Genomic DNA, 26,125 nt, shown 5'->3' with positions numbered 1-26,125 from the left:
ACCTATCAGACTGCTGACACAGAGTTCCTAGCAGTTGCTATTTTGTCTTGGCATATTTACCTGCTTTTGTTACCAAAATTAGGTAGATCAAAACAAGACTGAAACATGCCAGTGGAGGATTGCCTATCCAAAATCATACATATTCATACACAAATAAACCCATTATGGGCTTTGCATAATAGATATTGACTTAAATGTATGCTGATAGGTGCCTGTTCAAAGTTTTAAAATAAAAATTCTTGTTAGCTATGTAAACAAGATCTATGTGACTCAGCTAACTTTTTCTCTAAACACTTCCAAAGCCTCAATTAACTCTAAAAAATAGTTTTTAGATAATGTCTTGTTATTTTTAAAAGCCTAACTGTGCACTGTGATAAAAGCAAATCAAATAAAAATCAACTTCACTGTAAGCAGGAGAAACAAAGAACATGGATAAGCTTAGAGTGCAGTTCACAAGAGCAGGAAAAGGGAAATAACAACATCACTGATCTCATTCATGGGTTATACAAAACATGACAGCCAGAGGTCCCTTACTCTATGAAGTTTGATTCTTTCCCGTATCCTAAGAGGACTTGAAAGAAATTTTCTTCCTCTCCTTCCTTGTACCTCACCCCGAATTTGTTTTAAACTGTTGTCGCTTTACAATAAGAGACACTACACATATTTCTGGATTTGTTTTTTGGACCTAATATTTCATCCTAGTTTATGTCCATAATGAAAATGAGACATTTTATTTCTTCCTTTTTATAAATTACAGAAAATAGATGAAGATTATGAACAAGAAAAAGAAAAAATTTAATTTGTCACTATGAGTCACAGCAGAGCAGTTCTTCAAAGGATATTTGACTGTATACAAACTAGTCACAGCTTCTTACCTATTAACCTGATTTTCACTAGTTAATTTTCCCCACCCCTAACATATCAGGTAGTCTTATTCTGTCTTCTTTGGCTTTTTACAAGTCTTTATCTGGCTACTGTTGTTTGTAGCATAGATATTACAGCACAACTAAAATATTTGTTACATATAGACATTAACATGACAAACGCCTTTGTAAGGAAGAACCTGAAAATTAAAGAAAGGATTTTCCCTTCATTATATTATTTTCTCCTTTAGAACGAAGATGAGAGAGAAAAAAAAAAAGCAAAAAGTGAAATTATGGCAGAGACTTTTGTCTTACATTCAGTAGGTATTAGATGACAACTAAAGTGAATAAATGATAATGAGTGAAATGAATTTGCAGATGTTGATCACGAGGAAAAATGATGTTGTACCTAAAGACACAAGATATAAGTGTTACAGGTTCAGTTCTCCGCTCTGCTGTAAATTTCTTTCTCAGTCTTGGCTTCCCCAACTATTAATGTGACAGTATTACTTTCTCTTCCTATCAATTACTTGTTTTGTCCAGCTGGGCTATAAACTTTGAGAGGCAGGAGGCTGCCCCTCAGTGCTTGTTTGTACAGCATCCAGCATAAAAAGCTATGATCTCAGACAGACTCTTTGAGACCTAACTGAAGACAAACCACTTCACAACTTTATTTTCAAAGATGTCCGACATGAAAAAAACATAGTGAGTAAACAGATACAGAGATGCAAGATGCATTAGAATTTTACCTTGAGAGCATACTATACTTTTTAGTTTGCATTGTCCTAATACTATTTTCTAGGCAGAGCTTAAATTAATTTTGACCTCCAAAGATTTGAGACTCTGGGGTTCTATCAATGGAAGGCATTTCCTCAGCTTTCTGGAATACACTTCTACACAAAGGGTTAGCGGAAGTACTCAAGCTATTAGTTCCTGCTTTAGAAGATAGCATGACAGCAAAGAGGTATTATGAGACTCCATAACCTTCAAATTCATTCCCAGCATAAAAAGTCTGAAATAAGCCATGTACATAGGCCTTCAGGATCTTACATAGCTTGCCTATTTTACCAAGTCTTTTGGTAAAGTGCACAAAATATTAGAAAGCATCATTCAATGAGTCTTTCTGCATTATGCAGTTATACATTGACCCGCTATGAATTTCTCTATTGATTTTGAATCTTTACATTTTACATTAATCTTGGCTTTAAAATACACCCTGTTTTTCTTTCAAAAATCTAAAAACACTGCACACTAACTTCAGATTTTTTTTGGGTTTCTTGAATGCAATAGCTGAAGTCTGTAGGACTTGCAGAATCCAATGCGAGTGAGCTGCTGTAAACAAACATCCACTACTTTGCAGACCTTTGATCCACTCTTAGTGTCTCCCAGCAATAAAGTAGAATTCACTAGCTTAAACCATTAATCATGACCAACAGCTCTGAGGACAGATCTTTCTTACAACAAATAAAATACCAGTGTTGCATTGGTGGTAATAGGTTGCAGACTAATGCTACCCAAAAGGACAAACTAACTACCTTGAATGTTTTAGAAGTCATTAGCTAAGCACATTAACTAGTTTAAGGTATTCTTGCATCATTGGTGTTCTTTTTCAGGATTGAGTCATGTTCTCTTAGCAGTGCTGCTGGACTGTTAAGTCAGATGTGTTAAGCCTGGTTTTGAAGTCATATTGGAAAGATTTCATCCATTCACCCAAGGAGGAAGTTGTTTCATAATACCTTTAAATAAACAGTCTCTTACTATCCAAATTATGAGCAAGTAATAAGCAAGCAAAAGGTCTTATTGCACTTCAGCTGTCCATGTTCCATTCTCACACAGGTTTTAGTTGTACTTTCAGCCTTACCTTTACTGGAAAATAGTATTTTAAAGGTGCTGTTATCTATTTTCTTAAAAGAGCAGAGCTTGCTGTACATCCAGTTGCTGGAATTAAATATAACTTTTAAAATTAATATATTTTTACTGCCACATATGATTTTCATTGCAGTAAGATACAGAAGAACAATTTTTAAGAGCATTGGTATTGTGGTAGTATTCGGAAATCCCAGTACCTAACTGCACTGTGGGTTACACAGACACTGAATATGCTCTCTGCCTAGGAACTCAATCTCCTTCAAGTGGTAATGAATACAATATTTATAAACACATGAAAGATAAATGTGAAACAGACATGTTTAAATATCAGAGCAAAGCTATGTAATGACAGCACACTGGATGCCAAAGATTAGTGTTTGTAACTTTCCCTTCTTGTTGCTTCTTGTAACGCATTATAATTATTGCTTCCATGGCTGCAGCTGCCAACACAGCCTCTCAGCCTCTCTCAACAATACCTAAGAATAGACATCTGAGCATCACATGAGTTTAATTTCTTCTCTGCTGTGTAAGCAGCATTTGTCAAATTATGCTTTACATAAATTTGAAGCAATTGCTCTATAAAACAAAGAATATCGATAGATGAAAAATTATGATCAGAGATGCACTGACAATTAGAATGAAACAGCTGTAATTGACTGGAGGAACTAGTGACAATGGCAGTAACAACTGTTCTCCATACTAGTGATACTGTATGTTAAAAACAACCATAGTCCCAAAAAAAGGCTACAGCATATGGACATATCCCATTCATTACCATCAGAGTCTTTTGACAGTGGCTCTTCTGCTTCTTCAGTAATTTTCTACTTCCCTGATTCCCCTATTCAACAGACCTAAAACAGGTCCATCTCTTCCATTTTTGTATCTGAACTCAACACATACAAAGTAACTTCCACCTATCGTACCAAGAGCTTTTCACACCAACAAAGACCTTTCTCCAGATCTCATTAAAAGGAGTTATTTGGCAGGGGGCAGAGGGGAACAGAAGGTGTTAAATAATTACTTTATGCAGATATGATGCTTCTTAAAATCATTATTCTTGGCTTTGAAATACATCTGTTTGCCTGCAATAATTGGGTGCTACAAGAAAAACAGTGATCACAAAAATCACGCAGTTGCCTACAGAAATTTAAAGAAGAAAGCAGAAGTTAAACTAGCAAAACTCAGGTTTAGCAAACTATATTTAACAACCCAGCACTTTGTCAGTCCACCCTTATGGTCCTTACTGTGGTTGCCACTCAGCCTACATTTTCAGTGTCACCCTTGACACACCCCGGAGACATATGATTACTTAAAGTGAGGTCACATTCTAACGTAATCCTGCATAATTTACAGTCTCAAATTGGACTTTCTTCCCAATCAGCCTGCAGGGGCCAGGACAGTTTCCACAGAAAAGATTTTAAAATAAGAATAGAGGGAGGCATTGTGATCTCCAGAGCATAAACCAGGACATGGAAACCCAGTTCCAGCTTTGACATTAAAAATTAATGGAAGAAGGTTGCTGCTGGGGGGGGGGGGGGAACAAAACAAAACAAAACCACACACAAAGAAAAATCCTGGGTCTTGAATCTCAAAGTATTTTCGTCGCCACACAAAACCAGAGCAAAAACCTGTATGTTCCTAACATTAGTTTAACTTCTATTCTTTTTAAATTAGCAAGGAAGCCATCATACTGTAAGCCCTGGAACAAAGATGTCTTCAGGAAAAAAACAGAAAAGGTAAAATTCTTATCCTTTCACGACTATTTGCTTGATCTATGAGCTTTGCACTTTTGACATGCACTATTCATTCTCAAAAGCTTTGTGAAAGTCAGATTCCAAACAAAGCAGAATAAGTGAAGCAACACTTATTGTTGAACTTTTAAATGCATCAATTTGTTACTTGAACCCACTTTTCTTATTTTGTTCTATGATTTCTAGAGACAGCAGGTAACTTAAGGCTGTATGTTACCAGATTGTTTAACTGGAAAAACTGTAATACTGAATTGGGGGGGGCTATAATTAATCATGCACTGAATTAAACAGGGTTAATTGAAAATAGTTTTCAGTAGTCTAACAAAGATACACACACAGGTGTATTTGGATTAAACAGCTCAGGAAGTCTAATGGTCAGTCTCATTCCACCGTTACCCGTGCTGCCTTACCTCCACCCTAATCCTATCTACATAATCATCTGTACACTTTTTTCCTAGGTTAATTTTCTGTCAGTTTTTTAATTGGCCAATCCAGGAAGCTCTTTGGTGCAATGGAAATGATAGGTATATATTGCCTGAAGTGAGACTGTACCTTTCGTTGGCAGCTATATTTTAGACTAGCTTACCTCATCTCATAGAGCTTTTTTCATAAGCATCCTATCCCTTCTAAACTGCACAGCTTTTGGCTTCTTGGTTCTTGTTATGTTAATTGAATCACTTATTCAATTGCCATATTCTCTTGCACTGAATTTCACAGTGGAGAAATTGGAAATAAGGAGAAATGAAAATAAAAAATCTACACCCTCTCTTTCCCCCTCCAGAAACATCAAAGATAGTGTACATATTTAAAAAAAAATTCCTTTTCTCCTTTTTGTGCTGTATTTGATTTTAGCACTGTTAAACTCACTGATCCTTTTTCAAATCAAACTCAATGAAAAAAGCGAATGTACATGATACTAATGCTGTGTAATTCTGTAAATGCAGAAAACAATACATGCTTCTTAAGCTTCCAAAACAGTTCATGTCACTGAAAACATCCTACTAACCTAATACCAAAAAAAAATATTTAAAATCCTAACTCTTCTGAAGGAAAAGACTAAAAAATTTTAATTTAATTTAACTATCAACCACCACACTTTATGCCAATACTATAAATATCGAATGCATTTATGTTGTTACAAAGCATTCCATTTTGTCTCGCTCAGATTAGAGAAATGAGGTACAAGAATTTTGGTTGGACAACTTTTTTTAAGAAAATAAGCCTGACTTCCCTAACATCACAGTTTTATTCCATACAATGGCGATATTTTTTCTAAGAGAACTCTATTGTAGTTGGCTTATCATGGCAGAAATGTTGTGAACAGTTTTGACAGACAGGAGTTTTGCAATGAGGTCATAGGCTTAGTTTGGATCTTCCCTTGTCTGATTAGACAGAGAGTATTTTATCACGATTGGCTCTAGTCACTGACTGATTTTCATTCCCAAATACCTGTCATCACCGTCACTGATGCATTCAGGAAGAGCAAGACTACAGCCAAACAGCATGATGTGTTGATAGCAGCTGAGACGACTGAGATAACTGAAGAACTTCAGGAACTTTTCCATTTCAATACTTTTGACAATGGAAAGAACTGAAGTTATAGTGGTGTAGTTATATGGCAGCATTTGGCACTGGCTGTTGGTGATATTTATGCAGGCACCTGTGAAATCAAAACAATATATTTAGAACAAAAGTATCACCATTTAATAGTTGGTTCAAAGCATATATTGAATTGACTAGTCAGTACATATAATATATAAGCAATGCCTGTACCTCACAGATAAGATGACATTCGATAATGCTGTCATAACACTGTCAAAAAGTAAGCACCTAAGAAAATAAGGAATCTGGAGAAGCTTGCTAGCTTAGTTTGGAAAATCAAATAAACTCATAGATATTTTCACAATCCTCTGACTCTCTACAAAACTGAATTAGAAATAACACAAAACATGTTTCTTTCTGACACAGGTTGGATGAACACACCGTAAGAATAGCCTGGGTACAGCCAACTGGCTGAAACTAAGAATGGAAGTCATACAAAAAAATTAAGGTTAATTGGGTTCTGAAGCTGCTCGGGCTTTGGTGTTTCCAGTTTCTCTTTTTTCTACTATTCTACTTTGTAGCTGGCTTTCCTGCCAAAATCATCAACTTGCTTACCTATTTTTCCCCAGGTGATAGTTTTACCTCCACAGTTTTTCTTCTCTATCCTACCAACATAGAATTATCTGGTTTTACAGGTTGTACACCTACCCTTTCCTAAACTGGTGTCCCACTCTTGACCAACCAGAGCACCTTTTCCCTGCTAATGCCCTGTCACGTGCAGTAGGGTCTCTCAGCTATGCATGATCAGCAGGTTAACTTACTACATGAAGTTCTTCAGAGTGAGTTTCACAAGCCGCACACAAAATTCAAAAATTTCATCAAGAACAAACTATTAAAATCTAGTATTTATGACAGCTCCCTACTTTGATGTAGGCCTTTCTAGGCCATCTAGCCAGGCTCTGGCAGCATTTTTTTCCACATTCAGAGCATATCCACATTGTTCAATAAGCAGGGACCTCAGATCATTCTCAGGACCAGACTGCCACTAATCATGCTATAAACACATCAAACTCATGCTAAACGACCATCCCAACTCTAGCCTTCTGAAGGGGGAAAACTCTTGAGCATATTCAAGCCTCAGCAATCCTGTTCTCATTATCTGAGCAAACTGGACATAGGTAGCACCAAATGGAGTAGATCCTTTCCATCATCAGACATTTTGGGAATGGCTTCTTCCAAGAACTGTGTGGATCATTTACACCCAACCTCCTGACTTGATATAAACTGGGGATGTAAAGCACACATGTTGCAGCTCTAAGGGCTCAGCAACTCTGTATCTTCCTCACCTTTCAGTCTAGACAGAGTCTTCACTGTCTAAATGCACTTAGTGGCAAATTCTGGTATCTATGGACTAATACAACCTCACATAAGAGTAAGGAAAACAAAGCATAATGAAGAAAAATGTCATTTGAGCTTTTTCAAATTGCAATGTCTTTGAAGGGATGAACAAAAACTGCAGGTTTCAAATTTTACCTAGATTTCGTAAAATACAATCCTTATTTTTTCAGTGCCTGATGAGTATACTCAGTTTCCTCTTTGTCTTCTCCCTCCCCAGAAATCTCAAGAAAAACTAAGGAATTGAATCTTGTCCCACTGAAATAACAGCAAGTCTCTCTCCTCATTCTAATCAAGCTAAAACTATGTCCACAAGTCCCTGTGTTGAATCCCCACCTCCCCAGTACTGCCAACATGAAATCTTAGCACCAGTGTACACCCGTTTCCTGCTACAATCTCTTCTCACTCCCACAGTACAATGACTAATGGATCTGTTCATCCAGGAATCACATTTTTCCATATAATTCAGGACAGATTCTCCATTAAGAATTCAAAGTAAATGCTGGGAGATCAACAAAAAAGTGGTGAGCCTCCAAATTAAGGGAATTTTCAAAGCTGCAGAGTCCAGTTTTCAAAAGTGACTGTCTGAGTTAGTACCACACGCCAATGATTTTCAGTGCAATTTCTGCTCTGAAGTTTGACAGGCATTTTTGAAAAATACCACCAGGGTGATCATCAAATCTGCCTGTTAGGCTGTGAGACCAAAATCTGGTGATACTAAAATAGCTTTCCAGGGGAAAGGGGGAAAAACGGTGGAGGGAAGGAAAGGAAATTCACATCAGAATCACAAAGTTTTCTTTCAAAAGATGCCATCTCATTAATTACTACTCACTTTGTGACTATTTCATAGTGTCTTGACCTACTATAAAAATGTAAAATCTCCCTCCATTTTTTGCATTATATAAATATATATATTTATTATACTTTTAGAAACTCACTGCCATTTACTTGGACTACAAAAAAAAATTTTATAACATTTTTACTGCTTGGGAAGCTTAACAAGAAAACACAAAAGTTCTGATTTAAAGCTTAAAAATATTGAAGCTTTTACAGCAGAAATTCTTTAAACTGCTAATCTCCCCACAGTTATCTCTTGCCTACATTATTTTGCTGATGCTGGGACTACATTTGCAATAACTATTGTGATAAGAGGATAACATACCCTCACAAAATTCTGAGTCTTCCCCACTCACAAAAATTCCATACTAAAGTTATTATAATAAATCAAATTATCCTAAAGTGGGGGGAGAGTGGGTACACAGGGCTTACACAAGTGGAATTTCAACAAAATCATTCACAAAATTATGTCTCTCCTGAGGCACAACTGCAAAATAGTCCCTGCCGTGACATGTGTCAAGAAGCAGCGACATTTTGGCTGAGATCATGTGCATGGGCTGCTTTAGACCTTTCAAAATTAACACAATCCTGACAGAGAAGGGCTACAATTCCTTGTAGCTATTTGATCTTTTAGGAGTACTCAGTGGCTGGACAGCACTGAATTCCACATTTATGGCCAAGAAGATGGAATTTTATAGTAATTATACAAGAATTTTTAAAATAGAGAGAGATGGATTCTGTCCTCGCAACAGAATCATGATCCATCTTTAGTTCTGTGAATCTTGCATTCCTATAAAAGGACATCAGTTCAGTATTAATTCCAAGCACACCCATATCCTCGAACACTCTTCTGGAAAGCAGGTGCCTGGGTTAGAATCTCATCTTTTTAACACGGGTCCTCAATCCACCTCTTCTATTTTTGTTCCATTATTCACCCAGCAAGTAAATTACAGTGTGCAACAGGTGAGTCTCCCATGCCCTCTACACCTCTGACTCAAAAAGCATAACTTCAGGGTAATAGCATTTATTGTATCACAGTGTTATATACATCCTGGACTCTCACCGCAGTACTAACAAGTGCTACAGTCTCAAAAACCTTCTCCGGTAAGTCAAGGAAAGCTACCTTGTGTTCGCACACATTTAGTTCTACAGAGGAGCTCAGGAATAGCACCCCACTAGCTCATGTACACCACACAGAGCTGCAGAGCAAAGATGCATCAGCCCTCTCCAAGCTAGCCCACAGACCTCTAACCCAACAGCCTGCAGACACCCCCTTACTGCTTTGAAAGGGACCTCTCAAGTTCCACACAACTGCCTAAGCTGCTCACGCTTTGAGAAACACATTCTTTCAGAGCAAAGTTGTTTCACTTAAACTGAGACCAGAAGAAAACTCAAAGATTCTCTGTTCTGATCATTTGCATAAAACAAGTTCCTCCATTAATTCTTGCATCAAGCCAAATAGCTTGTGATAGACAGAACACATCTTTCACATTGGCAAGTCTGCTCAGTGCCAAGTTGCTCTGTACATAGACAAACAGTGATACAGACAGAACGCTCTACAGAGCACGGAATAATTTAGTTTAAAGGTCATTAAAAGTAGGAGATAAGCTATTTAAAATAGAACCAAAAGGGACTGCTTATTTAATGAGTAGGTATTTAAATAAAAAGATTAAAGAGATAAGGTAAAAATACATTTTAGTAAGAATAACAGTATCTTTTTTCCCAATTAACAGAAAATCTGAATAATTACACTGACAATCAGCCACAGATATAAGAACAGAATGCACTAAACCTCAGAATGCATAACTATTCTACCAAACTGCTAAATTCTGCTCCATATGCACAGGCTAAGTGTGTTTTATAAACCAGGTGGCCCTGCAGTGCCAGAATGCTAACCCGACTGACGGTGTAACACACTAGTACTAAGCAGGTTACAAACCAAGTAGGAAACAGGCCAGAGAAGAAGATATTCATGTATTCATGTGTCTGAATACACATAGAAAAGCCTCAACCTATTTACTTCTTTTCTTCAGTAGAGTGTCATTTATTATGGGGAGTACAAGGCACACAAACAAGTTTTAGCAGTACCTAGAGAGGGGAAAAAGAGCAGTGAATGGGAGTAACAACTTGAGAAAAAGCTGCTGATCAGAACAGCAGGGTTCCTAATTACATGGGTCATTTCTGACATTCACCTAAATTAAGAGTTTTCTGTTTATCACCAGCTATTGCCAGATGGACTGAACTGGTAAAAAAGAGCTTCCTTCTACTCCAACAATTGCAACGTAAGTCTACAGTTTCATACTCAGTGCTGCTGAAACGAATTTAAACACCGCATTTTCCCTTTCCCTCTCTCCTCTTCAGGTTGTTCTCAGATTGCACTACCTACAGACTGCATCAGCACAAAGTGAGCTGGACTGGAGGATGGAGATGACTGAAAATAATCACCTACATTCTTTCCCGAAAGGCAATGTTTAGGACAGCCCCAAAGAAATGCAACTGGAACTGCAGCTTAATCACTTTGGTTTTAAAACTCTCAGCCATCCCTGTAATGGTAAGGTCATGATTCCTCACCCAACAGTGATTGTAACTTCTGGATGTTTTTGAGGTCATGCAATGAACTAGCTCTGGACACTAGCCTGCCTGAAAAAAAAACAGCCTTTCCTCTCCTCCTGCCACACTTTTTAATGTTTTGGTGGGCACAGGGTGGAGGAGAGATAAAGGGAAAAAAATATCTATTGCACTTGGATCAGAACATTGGGTTGAATAGCTTTTTAGCAGCAAAAACATTTGTTCTAGGACAAGAGAAGGGGCAGTGTAGTGGCAGGAGCCAGTGGGTAAGATCAGGGCCTGCTTGCTGCAGCTGAAGCAGTGCTTTTGCAGAATGTGTCATCACTGCCCAGCACCATAAAGCAGTTATAGTTAGGGTTTGGAACAGTTTGAAAGAGTTAGGAATATTTGAATTGCACCATCAGAGTCAATTCCTGTTTGATGAGAAATGAAAGAATATCTTTACTCTAAAAATGGATTAATAAATTTGGTGCAACTCTGCATTCAGAATGCATCCATTTTCTAACTTGCACTATAAAAACAGATCTGGGATCTTTCCTCCTGCCGTCAGCCATTTTAAACGTAATGCAGTTAAATGATGCCTTCAGCTAAAGCTAATGTGAACTGGCCTAGATCCTAGCTACGGTATGTTTTTGCTAGGATTGTTGTAGCAGATCTGCAAAACAAGCCTCTGTCTCAGGTATGCACAGCAAAACATGGTATATGAGAGTGCTTGAAGATGAAATTATGCAGCCTGGTTATATCCCAGGTCAAGTTTGCTGATATTTCAATTAGAAAATAATCTTTTTAATCAGAGCAACTTTTACAGAACATCTTTAAGTAGCTTATGGAAAATGAAACAGTGTTTAATTTGCAGCAGGGATCAGCACCCACTTCATTACAGAACTTTGCTTAGGGCACTCTCAGTACTAAGTTGCACACTTGCAGTCCATAAATTCACTGGTAAAGCCTCGGTAAACTCAATGAAAAATGGCAACATTCACCTCGCTATTTCATAGAAAAAGCTCTACCAACGTGAAATGAAATCTCATCTTTAATTCGAAAATGTCTTGAAAATTTCTAGGAATCCTATTAAAAAGAGCAAAACCAAACTAAACTCATCCATTCTAACTTAGAAACTTCTCTAACTTGCCTACAGCAGCAATTTGCAGACTTTTGATATGGGAATGATCTTAAGCAAACCAATTTTTTTCCAATCCCAAATAGCCATGTTCTCCTGACCTTAAAAGGATCTTGTGACTCTGCTTGATTTCACAATCTCATATGAGAGACTTATGAAGCTGTAGAATGCCTTTTTTACCTCCTCTGTCCTGTTGCTATTGAATATCCGTATTGTCATGGACTTTTGCTCCAGATCAAAGGAGCATGGCATTGCACCTAGCATATGGTCTTTTCAGCAAAACTTCTTTCCAAAACTCATTACCGTCTTAAAAAATTTTAATACCTCTTTTAATTTACTATGACATCTTGGTACATTTTTCATTTCAATTAAAACAGAAGAAGGACAGCTTTTCTTGGCCTCCCTCCAGCTATGAATTTCTCATGTACAGTCCACTTGGGACTGAACATCTGATATTGCATTTCAGATGTTTTCTCCATAACTCAGTGCCCCAGTAAGTGATTTTCTTCTGACACATTTCAATAGGTGCCAGGAACTAGGATCTACCCTTTGGAACCCACCCAGCAGGGAAATCTACAAACTGTTTTCTCCTTAGTTCAAGTATCAGGTGTTAAAATCAACAACAAACTCAGAGTCTCTGCAATGTTTTCACATGAATGCTTGTTTGAAAACTTTATTTCCACAACTCAGGGCAGCCTTCATTTCCTGACACAAGGGACAGCTTGGCTGCTGAGTGTGTACATCAGGTGACTGTTCCCTTTTAAACACATTCTCAGGCCTTTCCTTGCATTTTTTCTGCACTGCTAGAAAAGTTGCATATTTGTTCTCTTCCAGGACACATTATACCCTAACAGAAAACACCAACCATTCCTTACAGAACAGTACGCAGTCATATTACACTGTTGAAGAAAATAAAAAGGATACATACACATTCTGGAGGAAAACCGCCAACATTTCTACAACTAGAAAGAGCACTAGTTGGGTGCTCTTTTAACCCCTTGGAAAAGAACAGTTAAATGCAAGATAACATATCTTGTGAAATTTAAGAAACTAATCATATCATAAAAGATTAATAAAATCGAAGTAGTAGCGGTGTTGTACTCATAAGCTTTAACACTACAAGAAAAGTAAGGTCTGAAGGAAAAGATGTTTTTAATTACAATACCTGATACAGAGAGCATAAAGTATTATTAGCATTTCTGTCAAAGGAAAATTCAGCCAATAGATTATAGTGGTTTATGAGTGTCTTCTGTCTTGACGGTTCCACCAATGACTAAAACATATCACACCACCCTCTAGCCAAAAGCTTTCACTGTATAAACTACTGTTTTGTCTCTCATGGATATAACTTATTGCTCATAATTAAAATAAACTTTAGATATAATTTATCTCACTTTATTTCCCTAGGTTTTTCTTCCTTTTACATGATTTAGTGAGAGGATTATGCCCAACAAAACTTGCTTGTTTTTCCCAGCTTTCTCAGTATCAGATGTAGGTGGCAATGGGGCCTTTGCAGGGTGGACTCTGTGAGGAGAGGCCAGAGCTGCCCTGTGCTGGACACAGCCAGTTCCAGCCAGCGCCAACGGACCCACTGCAGAGCACAGCTGAGCCTCTCAGCCATGATGGCAGCACCTCAGGGAAAACATGTTTTAAAAAGGGCAAAATGCTGCACAGGGGAGCGAATGCAAGGAGAATAGAAGTGTGAGAAATAATCCTGTGAACACAGAGATGAGAGAAGAAGGAGGGGAGGGGGTGCTTCAGGTGTCAGAGCAGAGATTCCCCTGCAGCCCGTAGTGAAGGCCATGGTGGAGCAGATATCCACTCTGCAGCCTATGGAGGACTCCATGCCACAGCAGGTGGATATGGCCTGAAGGAACTGCAGCCTGTGGAGAACCCATGCTGGAGCAGGCTTATGGTACTGTCGCCCATAGAGAGGACCCACATGGGAGCTGCTCTGGAAGGATTGCAGCCCATGCAAGGATCCAACACTGAAGCAAGGGAAAGCTTGAGGAGGAGGAAGCAGCAGAGAGGACTGCAACCCCATTCACCATCCCCCTGTGCTGCTCACAGCAGGGAGGAGGTAGAGGAGATGGAGTTGAAGGAGTGAAGTTGGGCCTGGGAAGAAGGGCGGGGTGGGGGCCGGGGTTTTAGTTCTTGTAATTGTTTCTCACCATCAAGCTCTATTTTTATTTGGCAATACATTCAATTAATTTTCCCCAAGTCAAGTCTGTTTTGCACCTGATGGCAACTGGTAAGTGATCTCCCTGTCTTTCACTCAATCCAAGAAATTTTCCATCTTATTTTCTTCCCTCACTGTCCTGTTGAGGTGAAGGAGTGAGAGAGCAGCTGGGTGGATATCTGGCAGCCCACCCAGGGCAACCCACCATAGTCTAATAAAAATATTCTTTCTTTTCAAATTCAAGTAACATAAAAGAATAATTGAAAACACTAAAACAATTCCACAAATGAGACTTAGTTTCGACTCATACATTGCTGTACTGTCTTTTTAAATTTTTTCTTTAGCTAGCCCAGATCCAACTTAGCCACATCAGATTTGGATATTTTTAATGTGCTTCTCACTGCATGAAAGTGCCTGTGACAGGGAAGATAAACCCTATGCCAACCAAGCAGACTTTAAATAGAGACGTTGGACTCAGATTCATGTGGAAAAGTTTCAGTGAAGTTGGGAGAGAAAGCCTGAGAGAAGGGGAAATTCTAGGTCATCTTTCTCTATAGAAGGCTAGACAGAAGCAAGGAAGAGACAGGGACATATCAAAGATGCAGTAATGAATTAGGTCCTTTGGATTTGGTCCTTTGATCATCCTGATGAGTCTGATTACAAAAGTGTAAATTGGAGGTAGACATTACATGGACAGAAAACCAAAATCAAGCTGTGGAAGGAAATAGCTTTAAAAAAAAAATCCTAAGTCTTCAATTCTTTTCAAGTCTGATCAACATCTCTGTATCATTTTTACTATTTCCTTCAGTATAAAATTCTCAGTTCTTCTAAAAAGTACTCTGTTGGCTATTCTGCAGCTGTGTGTGTCAGGACATATTTTGAATCACAGTTTGAAATCAATAAAGAAGTTTTCACAGACAGTTTGGCCACACTACTCAAAATACACGAGTCAAACTAAGTCAAAATTTTCTTCATACTTTCAGATTGGACCCAGTACACTTGGCTTTGCTTTTAAATCAGCCAGTAAAAGACCTTTTTTTATTATTTCTTTTTCTGCTTTCCCTCAATATTTCCCCTTCAGGACTGCTGAAAATGCTTGTCGTTCAGACATCTGTCCTAAATTTGCCGTTGTAAATAGTGAGACAAAGAATGCATTTCATTTCTTCAACAATTTCAAGCTCTTCAGTGTCTGAATGATTCTTGCCATCTGTTGGAGACCCCTGCTGCCTTCTCCCCAGAATCTCTGTTATTCTGGATGCAGTGGAAATTACTCTTTATATGACTTAACCTCACATGTAATTACATTTCCTTTGATTTTCCATTTTACCTTCCCTTCACTTTCTGTATTATAATGTCAGCTTCATTCTATAATTTCTACAATCTTGTATTGTCAATACAGCTCTTATTTGCAGATAGAGTTTGTGTGTCCCCATTTATATACTTTCTCCCTTACTCAACACATGACAATTATTACTTATAATGAGTGCATATTACCTTTCAATAATGAGTGCAATTTACCTTTCAACACTTCCCACCTTGCTTTTGTTAGTTTGTTATTTTATTCTACTTGGATTTCATCCAACTTTTCTGCACGTAAATGCTTATTATTTAGATAAGATTTTAAAAAATTGTTTATACAAGAATTTTAAAAATAGTTATGAGAGCGTAAGCTATTCAGCCACAAACCATTTGTGCCTGTTTTAAAATGTATAGGAACTGTGGGGGTTTTTTGCATTGTTATCTTAGGCCTAAAGAACCAGTACACTTTTATGTCACTCACCCCTCAGTTCCATTTTTTCCCCTCATGGAATGCTGAGACACTTAGAATACAAATACTGTAGATGCACTTTTATCAAAATAACATACTAAACAGTCGTTGTAACAAGGGTACCTAGCCATCCTCCCAAAATTAAATCTATCTAAAGGAGAGGATAACATTTACTTTATAAGCAGTTCAAAATTATATCTGTTAATGAAAACATTACAAATAAAACCAGTGTTCTTAACTTTATTTGCCTATATATTTCAAATCACTAAACTGAATATTTGAGACTGCCATATCAAGGTTTAAGCTCTTTCATTGGATATCCAAAATGAGACATCCAGTTCTGAAAGGCATTGAACATTCACAATGCACAAAGTCTTAAATTAAACCTTCATTTAATTAGAAGTGCACTACTCAGATAAGCACTAGTTGGATGCCTGAAATCAGAGGTCACAGGTTTGGGAAAAGTTGCAGAACCTCTCTGGCAAACCATGGGTAATTAAGGGAATCACTAAGTTTAGCACCGTGCTCAAGATCCTGATAAGAAACTACTTAAAACTCTTCATATCCCTGCATGTGGAGATAAAAAGGTAGCCACAGAATAAATGGACAATTTTTTCAGAACTACTGAGCACCAGCAGGCCCCATTCAAATCAACAGAGGAGGTAGGTGCCAACTAATTTTTGAAAGCACTGACTTTTGCATATTTGGAATTTCAGTCTTGAGGCCAGACAGCTTCTCTATTGAGAGCATCTTTTAAGCATGTGCTGAAGTGCTTTCTCAAAAGGGATGAATTTAGCATATGGTCAAGTGTTGTTCTGAATATTTGCCTTCCCTTTTTAAATGTGTCACTCTCTTGACCTCCTTAAGTTTTAATGTGAGCCAAGACACTTTGTCACCATAATACTGGAAAAATAAAAAGCTTGCTAAAGAGACATCTGTAAATGAAGCAGGTTCCGAATTCTTCATGACAAGGAAAGTGGTGTGAAAGAAATTAAAGTAACACAATCAATGAATAACAGCTGAGTGCCATTTACTCATCTCTGGTTCCTGCTAGGATTCTCTTCAATTGCACATATTCCTTTTGTATCTATTGAGGTACATTTGCACAAAATCAAAACAATATTTCAAACTTACTAAAAAGGAACATCATGTGCATAATACATGCCATCTGCTTTTGATTAGCTCAAAACTTCTGTTAGAAAAATAGACACAATTCACTTCTACAACTGTATTAAATATGTAAAGTATTTTAGGATGTCTGTATAGGAGTAATTTTAAGAGCAATTCCATGGAAAAAAAAAAAAGTTGTAGCCAATAAGAAGCTTCTTTTATAAGACTCTCATGGTTCAAAAGCTTTTATTTCTTAAGCTTCAGGCTTTAGAAGTTTTATTAACAGCTCCTGTGTAATCAATGCATTTGGTGCTTCCATCCTGATGTATAGCAACCCAAGTATGTAAATAATAGGACAAATAATACAAATACAGTTAAGAAATGCTTTCTTAGAGCAGAAGTTCTCAAGCATTTTCATAATAGAGGCCACATCTTTATGGATTATCACATACACCTCCTTTCCCCCCAGCTGTTATTTCTCATGCCATATCGCAATTTTGTAACATCCCTAGGGCAGTTACAGCAGTTGTTTTTTTCCTGCTAAAACAATGTACTGGGGGATTATGTCACTGTGATGGTTTACTTTTACAATCTCACCCCATCTATTTACCAAGTAGCCCAAAGGTTTCTTCAATTATGTACACCAGGCGACATTTTCCATTGTCTTATAACTAAAACCAAAGTCCTCTTACATGACTAAAGCATTCCTTTATTGTATATTCACTTTCTAAAAAAGTAGCATAAAAAGCTACAGTTTCAAGATTAAAATTAATCCCTTTTTTTAAAGACAGAAATTTACTGAGGAGTAAATTATTCTACACCTATCTTTCTCTAACCTGATGCCAGCTATTACCACACAGGTTATTTGCCAAAAGATCAGTGTTCAGTTTGTCTCCCACTTATACCTGCTCTCCATTAAAGAAATGTTAAACCTATAGAGGGTTACTCAAATAAGAGGGACAGATTCTCCCCATCTTAGGTTGTTATGGCGATTATATTGGTCACTCTGATGTGAAAATGTTCTAGAGCCATATAAGACTGCTTAGAACCTTAATCATGCTTCATGACCCATCCATTTTGACTTTTTCTTCACTAGATCACTGAAACTCAACTATCCACAAACTTATTCCCACACTGCATACATTCCATGGTCTGATGTAGCTATATCGCCAAATTGTCCCTTTTACACCTGTGCTGGTTTTGTCTGGGATAGAGTTATTTTTCTTCATAGTAGCTAGTATGGGACTATGTTTGGGATTTGTGCTGGAAACAGTGTTGATAATACAGGAATGTTTTAGTTACTGCTGAGCAGTGCTTATGCAGACTCAAGGCCTTTTCTTCTTCTCACACCACCCTACCAGTGAGTAGGCTGGGCATGCACAAGAAGTTGGGAAGGGACACAGGTGGGATAGCTGACCCCAACTGACCAAAGGATTATTCCATACCATATGGCATCATGCTCACCATATAAAGCTGGAGGAAGAAGAAGGAAGGGGGGCAACTTTCGGAGTTATGGTGTTTGTCTTCCCAAGTAACTGCTACATGTGATGGAGCCCTGTTTTCCTGGAGATGGCTGAATACCTGCCTGCCAATGGGAAGTGGTGAATGAACACCTTGTTTTGCTTTGCTTGCATGCATGGGTTTTGCTTTACCTGTTAAACTGTCTTTATCTCAACCCACAAATTTTCTTTCTCACTTTTACTCTTCCAATTCTCTCCCCCATCCTGCCCTCTCCTGGCGGGGAGTGAGCGAGCAGCTGTGTGGGGCTTAGTAGCCAGCTGAGGTTAAACCACAACACACCACAGCAAAATGGTTAGGTTATGTATCATCTAAAACTTGAGTATTAGTCAGAGGTGTCAGAAATTTAATTTTAGCAAACTGTTTTTCCTATAAAACATGTTAGATATCTCAAAAAAGACAGTACTCTTACAATAATTTGAAACAAGGTCTTGTCAGCAAGGACTCACACTGAAACAGGCTTATCCTGAGGGACTATAGCCCATAGAGAGGACTCACATGGGAGCTGCTCTAGAAGGACTGCAGCTGGTGAGAGGGGCCCCAGGCTGGGGGAAGGAAGAGGTGTGAGGAGGAAGAAACAGCAGAGAGGAACTGTTATGACTGACCACAACCCCCATTATCCAACCCCCTGTGCAGCTCACAGCAGGGAGGAGGTAGAGGAGTTGGGAATGAAATGAAATTGAGCCTGGGAAGAACAACAGGGTGGGGGGAAGGTATTTTAGTTTTTGTCTCTGTTTCTCACCATCCAACTCTAATTTTAATTGGCAATACATTCAATTAATTTTCCCCAAGTCAAGTCTGTTTTGCACCTGATGGCAACTGGTAAGTGATCTCCCTGTCTTTACCTCAGCCCATGAGCTTTTCCATCTTATTTTCTCTCTCTGTCTGGTTGAGGAAAGGGAGTGAGAGAGTGACTGGGTGGGCATCTGGCAGCCAGCCAAGGTCAATCCACAACAATATTGACCAGTTAGGTCAAGTATCTACTTTGATAACAGAAGGGTTTGTGTTATGATAGACCCTATGTTAAGTAGAATGACTATGTAAAACTATTTATTACCCAGAAATTATGTAAAGATAGTAGAAAGTGCTAGATGATGACTTAGTTTTGAAGATTTTTTTTTATCACTGGTAGGTAACTAAATCCTCTGTATCTGTGCTGAAGTGTACCAAAGCTTTAATGTGTACGATATAAGAGCACAGAAAAAGACAGAACAAGATGGGTCATCCTATTGATATTTAGAATGCACATCATTCAAGGGTTGGGACGGTTCAAGATGTTTTTAAAGCTACTAGGTTTTTAAGATATTTTGCTCAAAATGAGATAACTCCTTTTTAAACTGCTGAAAGAAGATTCTATTTGCCTGTCTGCATATAAGGTTGGGTGTTAAACAATTGTCTTGAGCTGGACTCCATTAAAAATGCTAAAAATGCCACAACCAAGATTGATAACATAGACTTTCAGTTCCTGATGCCTCTGAAAATTAAAATCAAAGTCAAGATAAATAGGCTTGTTCAGCACATCTTTTGTAGGCTTGCTTCTGTAAGAACTAACCTATGGTTAGTTCCAGTTTGGCACTCAAAGCATTTTGCTTTGAGTCATCTAAACTGTTCTGAAAATTAAATTTCAGAGAAAAAAAAAATCCACAAGTTTTGTAACATTCACACTGATTTGATCTAAAGGAACATTTTGCCTTTCCAGAACTGACAAACCCAAAATAGATTAATTCCCAGATAGCATAGGAACAAGTTCATCAGTGATAGAATCATCACTTCCATGACACTTCTCATTTCCTTTGCAACTGACAAACTATTTAGTTGTACCATGAAAATAGAAAGCTCATACCTAAAAGAATCCATTAAGCACTCAGGAAGTGAAAGAAGAGACAATGGGAATACTTAACTCTACACTCTGTTGTAAAAGCGCAACATTGCAAACAACTGTCAACAGCAGGGTCCCCATTTCTAACACTCTCTAACAAGACCAAAATGTCATTGAGGAGACGACAAATATTTCTGTCTGAAGGCCGCTACCACAGCAAATAAATTTTTGGTAAACGCTGTGTCTGTAGCTAATGCAAAAGAAAAAGTGTGTACAAACAGCAATACCTCCAGTACCAGAATGCAAACATGACAAAGGGATGGAAAACAATGTAAAAAGAAGCTTCCCTTCAATCTGTGAAAAATAAAAACTTCTCCTTTGCTAGAACTGAGAAGCTCTACAGTATACTGCAAAATGGAAACAAGGATTAAGAAGCACTCAAGTAAAAGCACTAATAGCTTTTATTTTAGGTGATTATGGGTATAAGTGATCCTGCAGATTTTGGGAAATGTGGCTTATTACAAACACTTAACACATGAAAGGTAATGTCTTGATCCCAAAAGAAAGGCTTAACAGGAGTAACTTTATACAGCTTCAACACAGCACAAAGACATAACCTCAAGAGGAGCAGTATTAAGTTGGTTACATCTACATGTGGGTAGACATTTGACAAACTCGTGTCTTCTGAGGGCTAACACTCATGTTTCAGTGACAACTATGGTAGCCTAAAGATATAAGCAAGGTAATGTCACCGTAAGTTTCTAACAGAAGGTCATGACTTTTCTTAGGTCAACTGACACAGCCAGAAAAACATTTCACAAAACAATTGATGTGAACTGATGCAATGGTGCAATACTGTTTCCTCTCAACCATATGTGCTTGCCATTTCCTTTAAAACAACTTTGGTGCCAAACCAGACAAGAGCTAACTTAGTCAGTGTTAGAACTGCATCAGCTCAAGGACACAGCAAATTCCAGTACATAAAAAGAAGCATACAGCACTGTATGGCTCTGAGCAAAGGGAATGGGGACACCTTCTCAGCACTGCTAACTTCTAAATGAAGCCCAGCTGACTCATAGTAGCTTATGTGGAGAAGAGGGAAACAAGCTTTTGAACAAACCCCATCTGCAGGCCTGAAATAGAAGTCAGACTCCAAGACTAGCTGAAAACTATTGCTCTGCATTTAACTTCATTTAGCTAATGTATTATACAATTTGAAAGGAATGAGTGATTCTCAACTCCCCCTTGTGCTCCACAGGTACCAAAGGGAGAGGTGATAAGGCTACTGACCACCTGCAGTAGAGAGAAAAACAATTCATTATCTCCCAGGTCACAGAGAGGGGATTAGCCATGAGGGAAATATAACTCATATGTTAGATCAGAGTTGAAGTGTTATCATAAATTTTTTTAAGGCAATCTGTACCAGCTGCTGTACAGTAGAATACCACATCCAGTCTGCACCAGACCCTTCTTGCTCAGAGCTTAATGCAGTCATAAATTCTAACTCAGTTATTCTCCTAACCAAAGAATATTGCAGAAGGCTGGACTCTTCATCAAGCCACCTCATTTTTTGGAGCCCCACTTCTTTCACCAAGGTGCTTCCAGATGCTGCCCTTCTTGGCTGAGGCACATACTTGCTTTTTTAATCCCTTGGGCAGGCACAGCTGAGAGCAGGTAAACTCATTAGCCAAAGTTGAGGCTGAACACCTACCCCCCCTGAGGTGTGAGCTGGCCTATATTCCAGATCTGGTATTTTGATTAGTCATTTCCTAATTACAGTATTCTTTAGTGAAGGAGACATATTTCTAAGAACCTACTGTTAAATAAACAAAAGGCACAAAATTAAATTAATTTTAGGATTAGATCTATCATTAAAGACTATTTTCCATGGGATATTAGGCTGGACAGGATTTTGCTATTGTTTTGAAACATGTGCATGACTTTAGTACTCTTGATAGGCTTTCTTAAAAAAAAAAAAAGAATATTGGAAAAATGGTAGTTTCCACAGGACCCAGGCAGGCATCCAGATGTTTTTGGTTGGTTGGTTTTGGAGTTCTTTTTAATAAATGTGTTTTCAATAAGTGAAAATGAATGCTAGCTTGATTGTCAATGTTTAATTATGCACCAATACTGTTATGTGCAAAACAAAACAAAAAACCCCACAGTGCTTTTAAAAGACAATATTTGAGATACTCAACAGGCTATGAATAGGTCAGCATAGAAATAGGCTGTGTCTGAGCTGTCCCAGTTATCTCTGGTTAATTACCTTTCTAGAATAGCCAAATTACTCTTCTGATCTGTTCAGCAGGAAATTAGGATTCTTTTTTCCAGGTATATCTCACAGTGGTAACTCATGCTCCCCTCACTTTCAGCCAAAATTAACACAGCAAACCCCTCCCTGTGAAATTTGTCCAGAAACTTAAAAGCAGAATACAGCACCACACTTGCAAAGTAGAACACTGCAAATACATGAAACCTATGCTTTGCAAAGCACAGTGTCCTGCTTGGCAGTTTGCAGGTGCAGCTTAAGATCCAGGTGTGGATCTTTAAAGTCCTGGCTAACTAAGGTCAGATCTGTCCAAAAAAATATTATTTTCCCTGTGCAAAATTCCCACAACTATGTTTTTCAGAGGTATGTATGTGCATGTTTCATTACTGCATAGATAGTCATTGTCTGTAAAAGGTCATTTGCGTTAGCCAGAAAAACTGCAGCCTAGATCTTATGAATTTGACAGCACACTTGGCAAAGTGTATGTTGCAGAACATGATATACAACTTCCTGGGCCCTTTCTTTATTCTGAGGGGCTGCTACTGACTCTCCTGCCTATATCACTGGAATTTTCTTTTGAGCGTCATATTTTTAAAATCTTCAGTGGTGGCCTAATTCTGTTTCTAACACTAGAGTCCAAATGCTTCTGTTCACAGACTAGCCTAGCTATCTACATTAATGGAGTTATTCCTTAGAGTACCAGTTACACTGTTTGATTGTTGTGTGAACAAAGAATGTTGACAAACACACAGCCTGAGCAATTAGAGGTCAAAAACTACCCTGGTTTTTAATGGGTAATAGGATTAGATTAATACACAGGTGTTTAGGAGCTTAATATAACTATGATGAAGTTTTCTATAACCGTATGTCAGTTCAGGTTGCATTTGAATCTTATGAGCATGATGCTTGCAAGCTGCTTGTGCAAACTGAGCTTTTTAAATCCTTATACTTCAATTGCTTTTCTCGGTATGGAAAGTCCATTTATTTCTTTCACATAATTCCACTAATAAATACAGATCACTTCCTTCAATGCTCTTACAGCTCATTGTTTAATTGCCTATGTTAGTTAGAGAGAAACTGCCTATGTTAGAGAGAAATTACAAGTTTCCCCATGAAAATTAGGATAACATTATCTCAAATGCTGTTAAACAAGCTGCAATGTTAAATTTTTTTCAATCATGCAAAATGCTCATGTTCTACTCCCTATGTGCAAATAATTTTTTTATACCTTATAATCATAGAAGTACTGGTTGAAAGAGTCCTCTGGAGGTCTCTAGCCAACTTGCTGTGCCAAGCGAGATTGCCACCAGCGCATCGTCATCCATGACTTTGACTGAGTCTTGGAAACACCAAAGGATAGGGATCCCACAGCCTCTGTGGGCAACGGGTTCTACCACTACACTACCCATCTGCTGAAAAAGCTTCTCCTAATTTCTAGTCTGAACTTCTGCTATTTTATTTCATTAGAGAGTATCACCGGGATTTTTTAAATTACCAGTCGCAATAAAGGTGAGAAAGACGGATTTTGCATATGGATTAGTAGCTAAATTAATCTTTAACTGTATTGGGCTATTTATCACTTTCTCAAATTCCCATCCCCAGAACAATTTCAAATCTTGGTACTCATTATGTTGTTCTTGAATTTCACATGATTGCAAAAGATGACAGTGACTGTAAATCACTTTCTGTTGTAGCAATACTTTGACTTTCCAGTTTTTGGACAAGGGTTTAGAACTTACCATTTTATACTAATGATGGCTCTATACCCACACCTGGCTGCACTCTATCTATTACAATCCGTAAGAGACCATGCAGAAGCATAAAGCAGATCAACTTTAATCAAACATAAAATCACGTGCTGCTACTAGATGTAAGGTGTTCCTTTGGAAACAAAATGATCAATCACATTATAGAACAAAACATGTATTAACATCATCTTTTTGTTGAAATAACCACATAAATAATTTTTAAAATAGTTTCAGAGAAGCTAATGGGTCTGAAAAGGAAGCCAGTGGCTGCAGTTCTCAGCCAATTATCTTAAGATATGCCTTGTTTCATTGTTCCCATCCTTGAAAGCTTCATGCCAGGCTTGGCATATGACTTCTTGCTTAGGCTCTTGGTCACTTCATGGTTCAATTTTGACAACAAACATCTGTTTAAACTACAAGCAACAAAGTGTAAAAGCCCATAAAGGATGCATAAGAGGCATAAATCTGAAAAGACTTCTGTTCTTTAAAATTTTGAAGGTACATACATCCATAATTCCAGAAGCACACACACGTTATTTAAAGACTAGAACTAAGCTGACTTGGTAGTTATTTCCAAGGAGGGAATCTCTCACTCTAAAGTAAAACACTCTGCTGAAAGGCCAAAGAGTAAAGATACATGGAATTACAAGAGGGGTGTGATAGTTATTCATAGTACTCATTACAGTATTAACCCCAACAGATGCCTGAGGTCTGTTACCTATCTTATATAGAACATTGTTTCATCAGACTGCATTTGGACAGATGACAATCTACAAACAAAATAGTCGCAATAAGGAGCCATGAATTTATTAAAAGGAAATGAAATCACAAGCTTAGCGAGAGGTAAACGTATGAAAGTGTTAGCAACCTCATTACAATTCCCACACAAGTATTTGAAGTTTTTGGCAAACTTAGTTACCCGAGAGCAGCAATGCACCAGGTGATAAAAACTTGTAAGTTTTTTCTTCCTTATAAACATAAGTTGTAATGAAAAATCTCTCCATATTCTGTATAGAGAGCAATGACTTTTAAGAATCTTTTGAATTCCAGCTAATACATCTTATATGTCAGAAAATTAATGGTTTACTTGCCAAGCTATGCCCATGCACCCATATGAAACGGCAATGGTGGAATAGGCAAACTGATGAAAACCAGGTTCTTGCTACCAAATTTAGTGAAAATTCACCATGTGTTTCTCTTGTAAGTCACTGATTTTGCCATATCAACTGCAAATTTAATTTTAAATTTCTGCTAGACAAGAAAACCTGAATGGCTCTAGTAATTATCTTAAAAAGTGAAAAAAATGCATTTTTAAATGAGGACTGCATTGCCAAAATTTTAGGGCAGCTGTGTTCACTTTTTTTCTTTAATTTTGAGAGAAAATGTAAGTATAGCAGAAGTAAGAAACAGAAGTTACTGCTGGAAGAGAAAACTCTCAAGCATGAACTCAAGCACCAACAAAATTAATAGTTACCATACTAGTCTACTCATGCTTGCATTTGAATGAAAAAAAAACCACAGCTGAGTGGCTAAACTCCTAGTCTGGGATTTAGGAGACCACTGTTTATTTTCTTCTATGCCAATCTGAAAAACCAAAGCCATTTTCTCTTCAGGAGAAAAATCATGTTTCAACAACATTTTGAATTTTTCTTTTTTTTTTTTTTTTGAGGACAAGAACACCCCTAAAGATCTACCATGGGTCTGTTGATGCTATTAATCCTTATTTAATTGGGTCTATTCCAACTTGTATGAGTAATTACACATAAATT

The 26,125-nt window shown here is 37.8% G+C and overlaps 1 protein-coding gene across 1 annotated transcript in view; it reads right to left on the bottom strand.

The window, feature by feature from the left end:
* CORIN (corin, serine peptidase) overlaps positions 1–26,125 on the bottom strand; it is a 152,355-nt gene that overhangs the window by 89,621 nt on the left and 36,609 nt on the right. The window contains exon 4 of the mRNA XM_081999432.1: positions 5,933–6,143. Within this exon, the coding sequence (XP_081855558.1) occupies positions 5,933–6,143 (211 nt within the window). The remainder of the gene's footprint in view (positions 1–5,932; positions 6,144–26,125) is intronic.

The sequence above is a fragment of the Phaethon aethereus genome (assembly GCF_964289735.1).
Source record: "Phaethon aethereus genome assembly, chromosome: 4".
In the NCBI taxonomy this organism is placed as follows: Eukaryota; Metazoa; Chordata; class Aves; order Phaethontiformes; family Phaethontidae; genus Phaethon; species Phaethon aethereus.
This window is presented reverse-complemented; position numbering and strand designations above follow the sequence as displayed.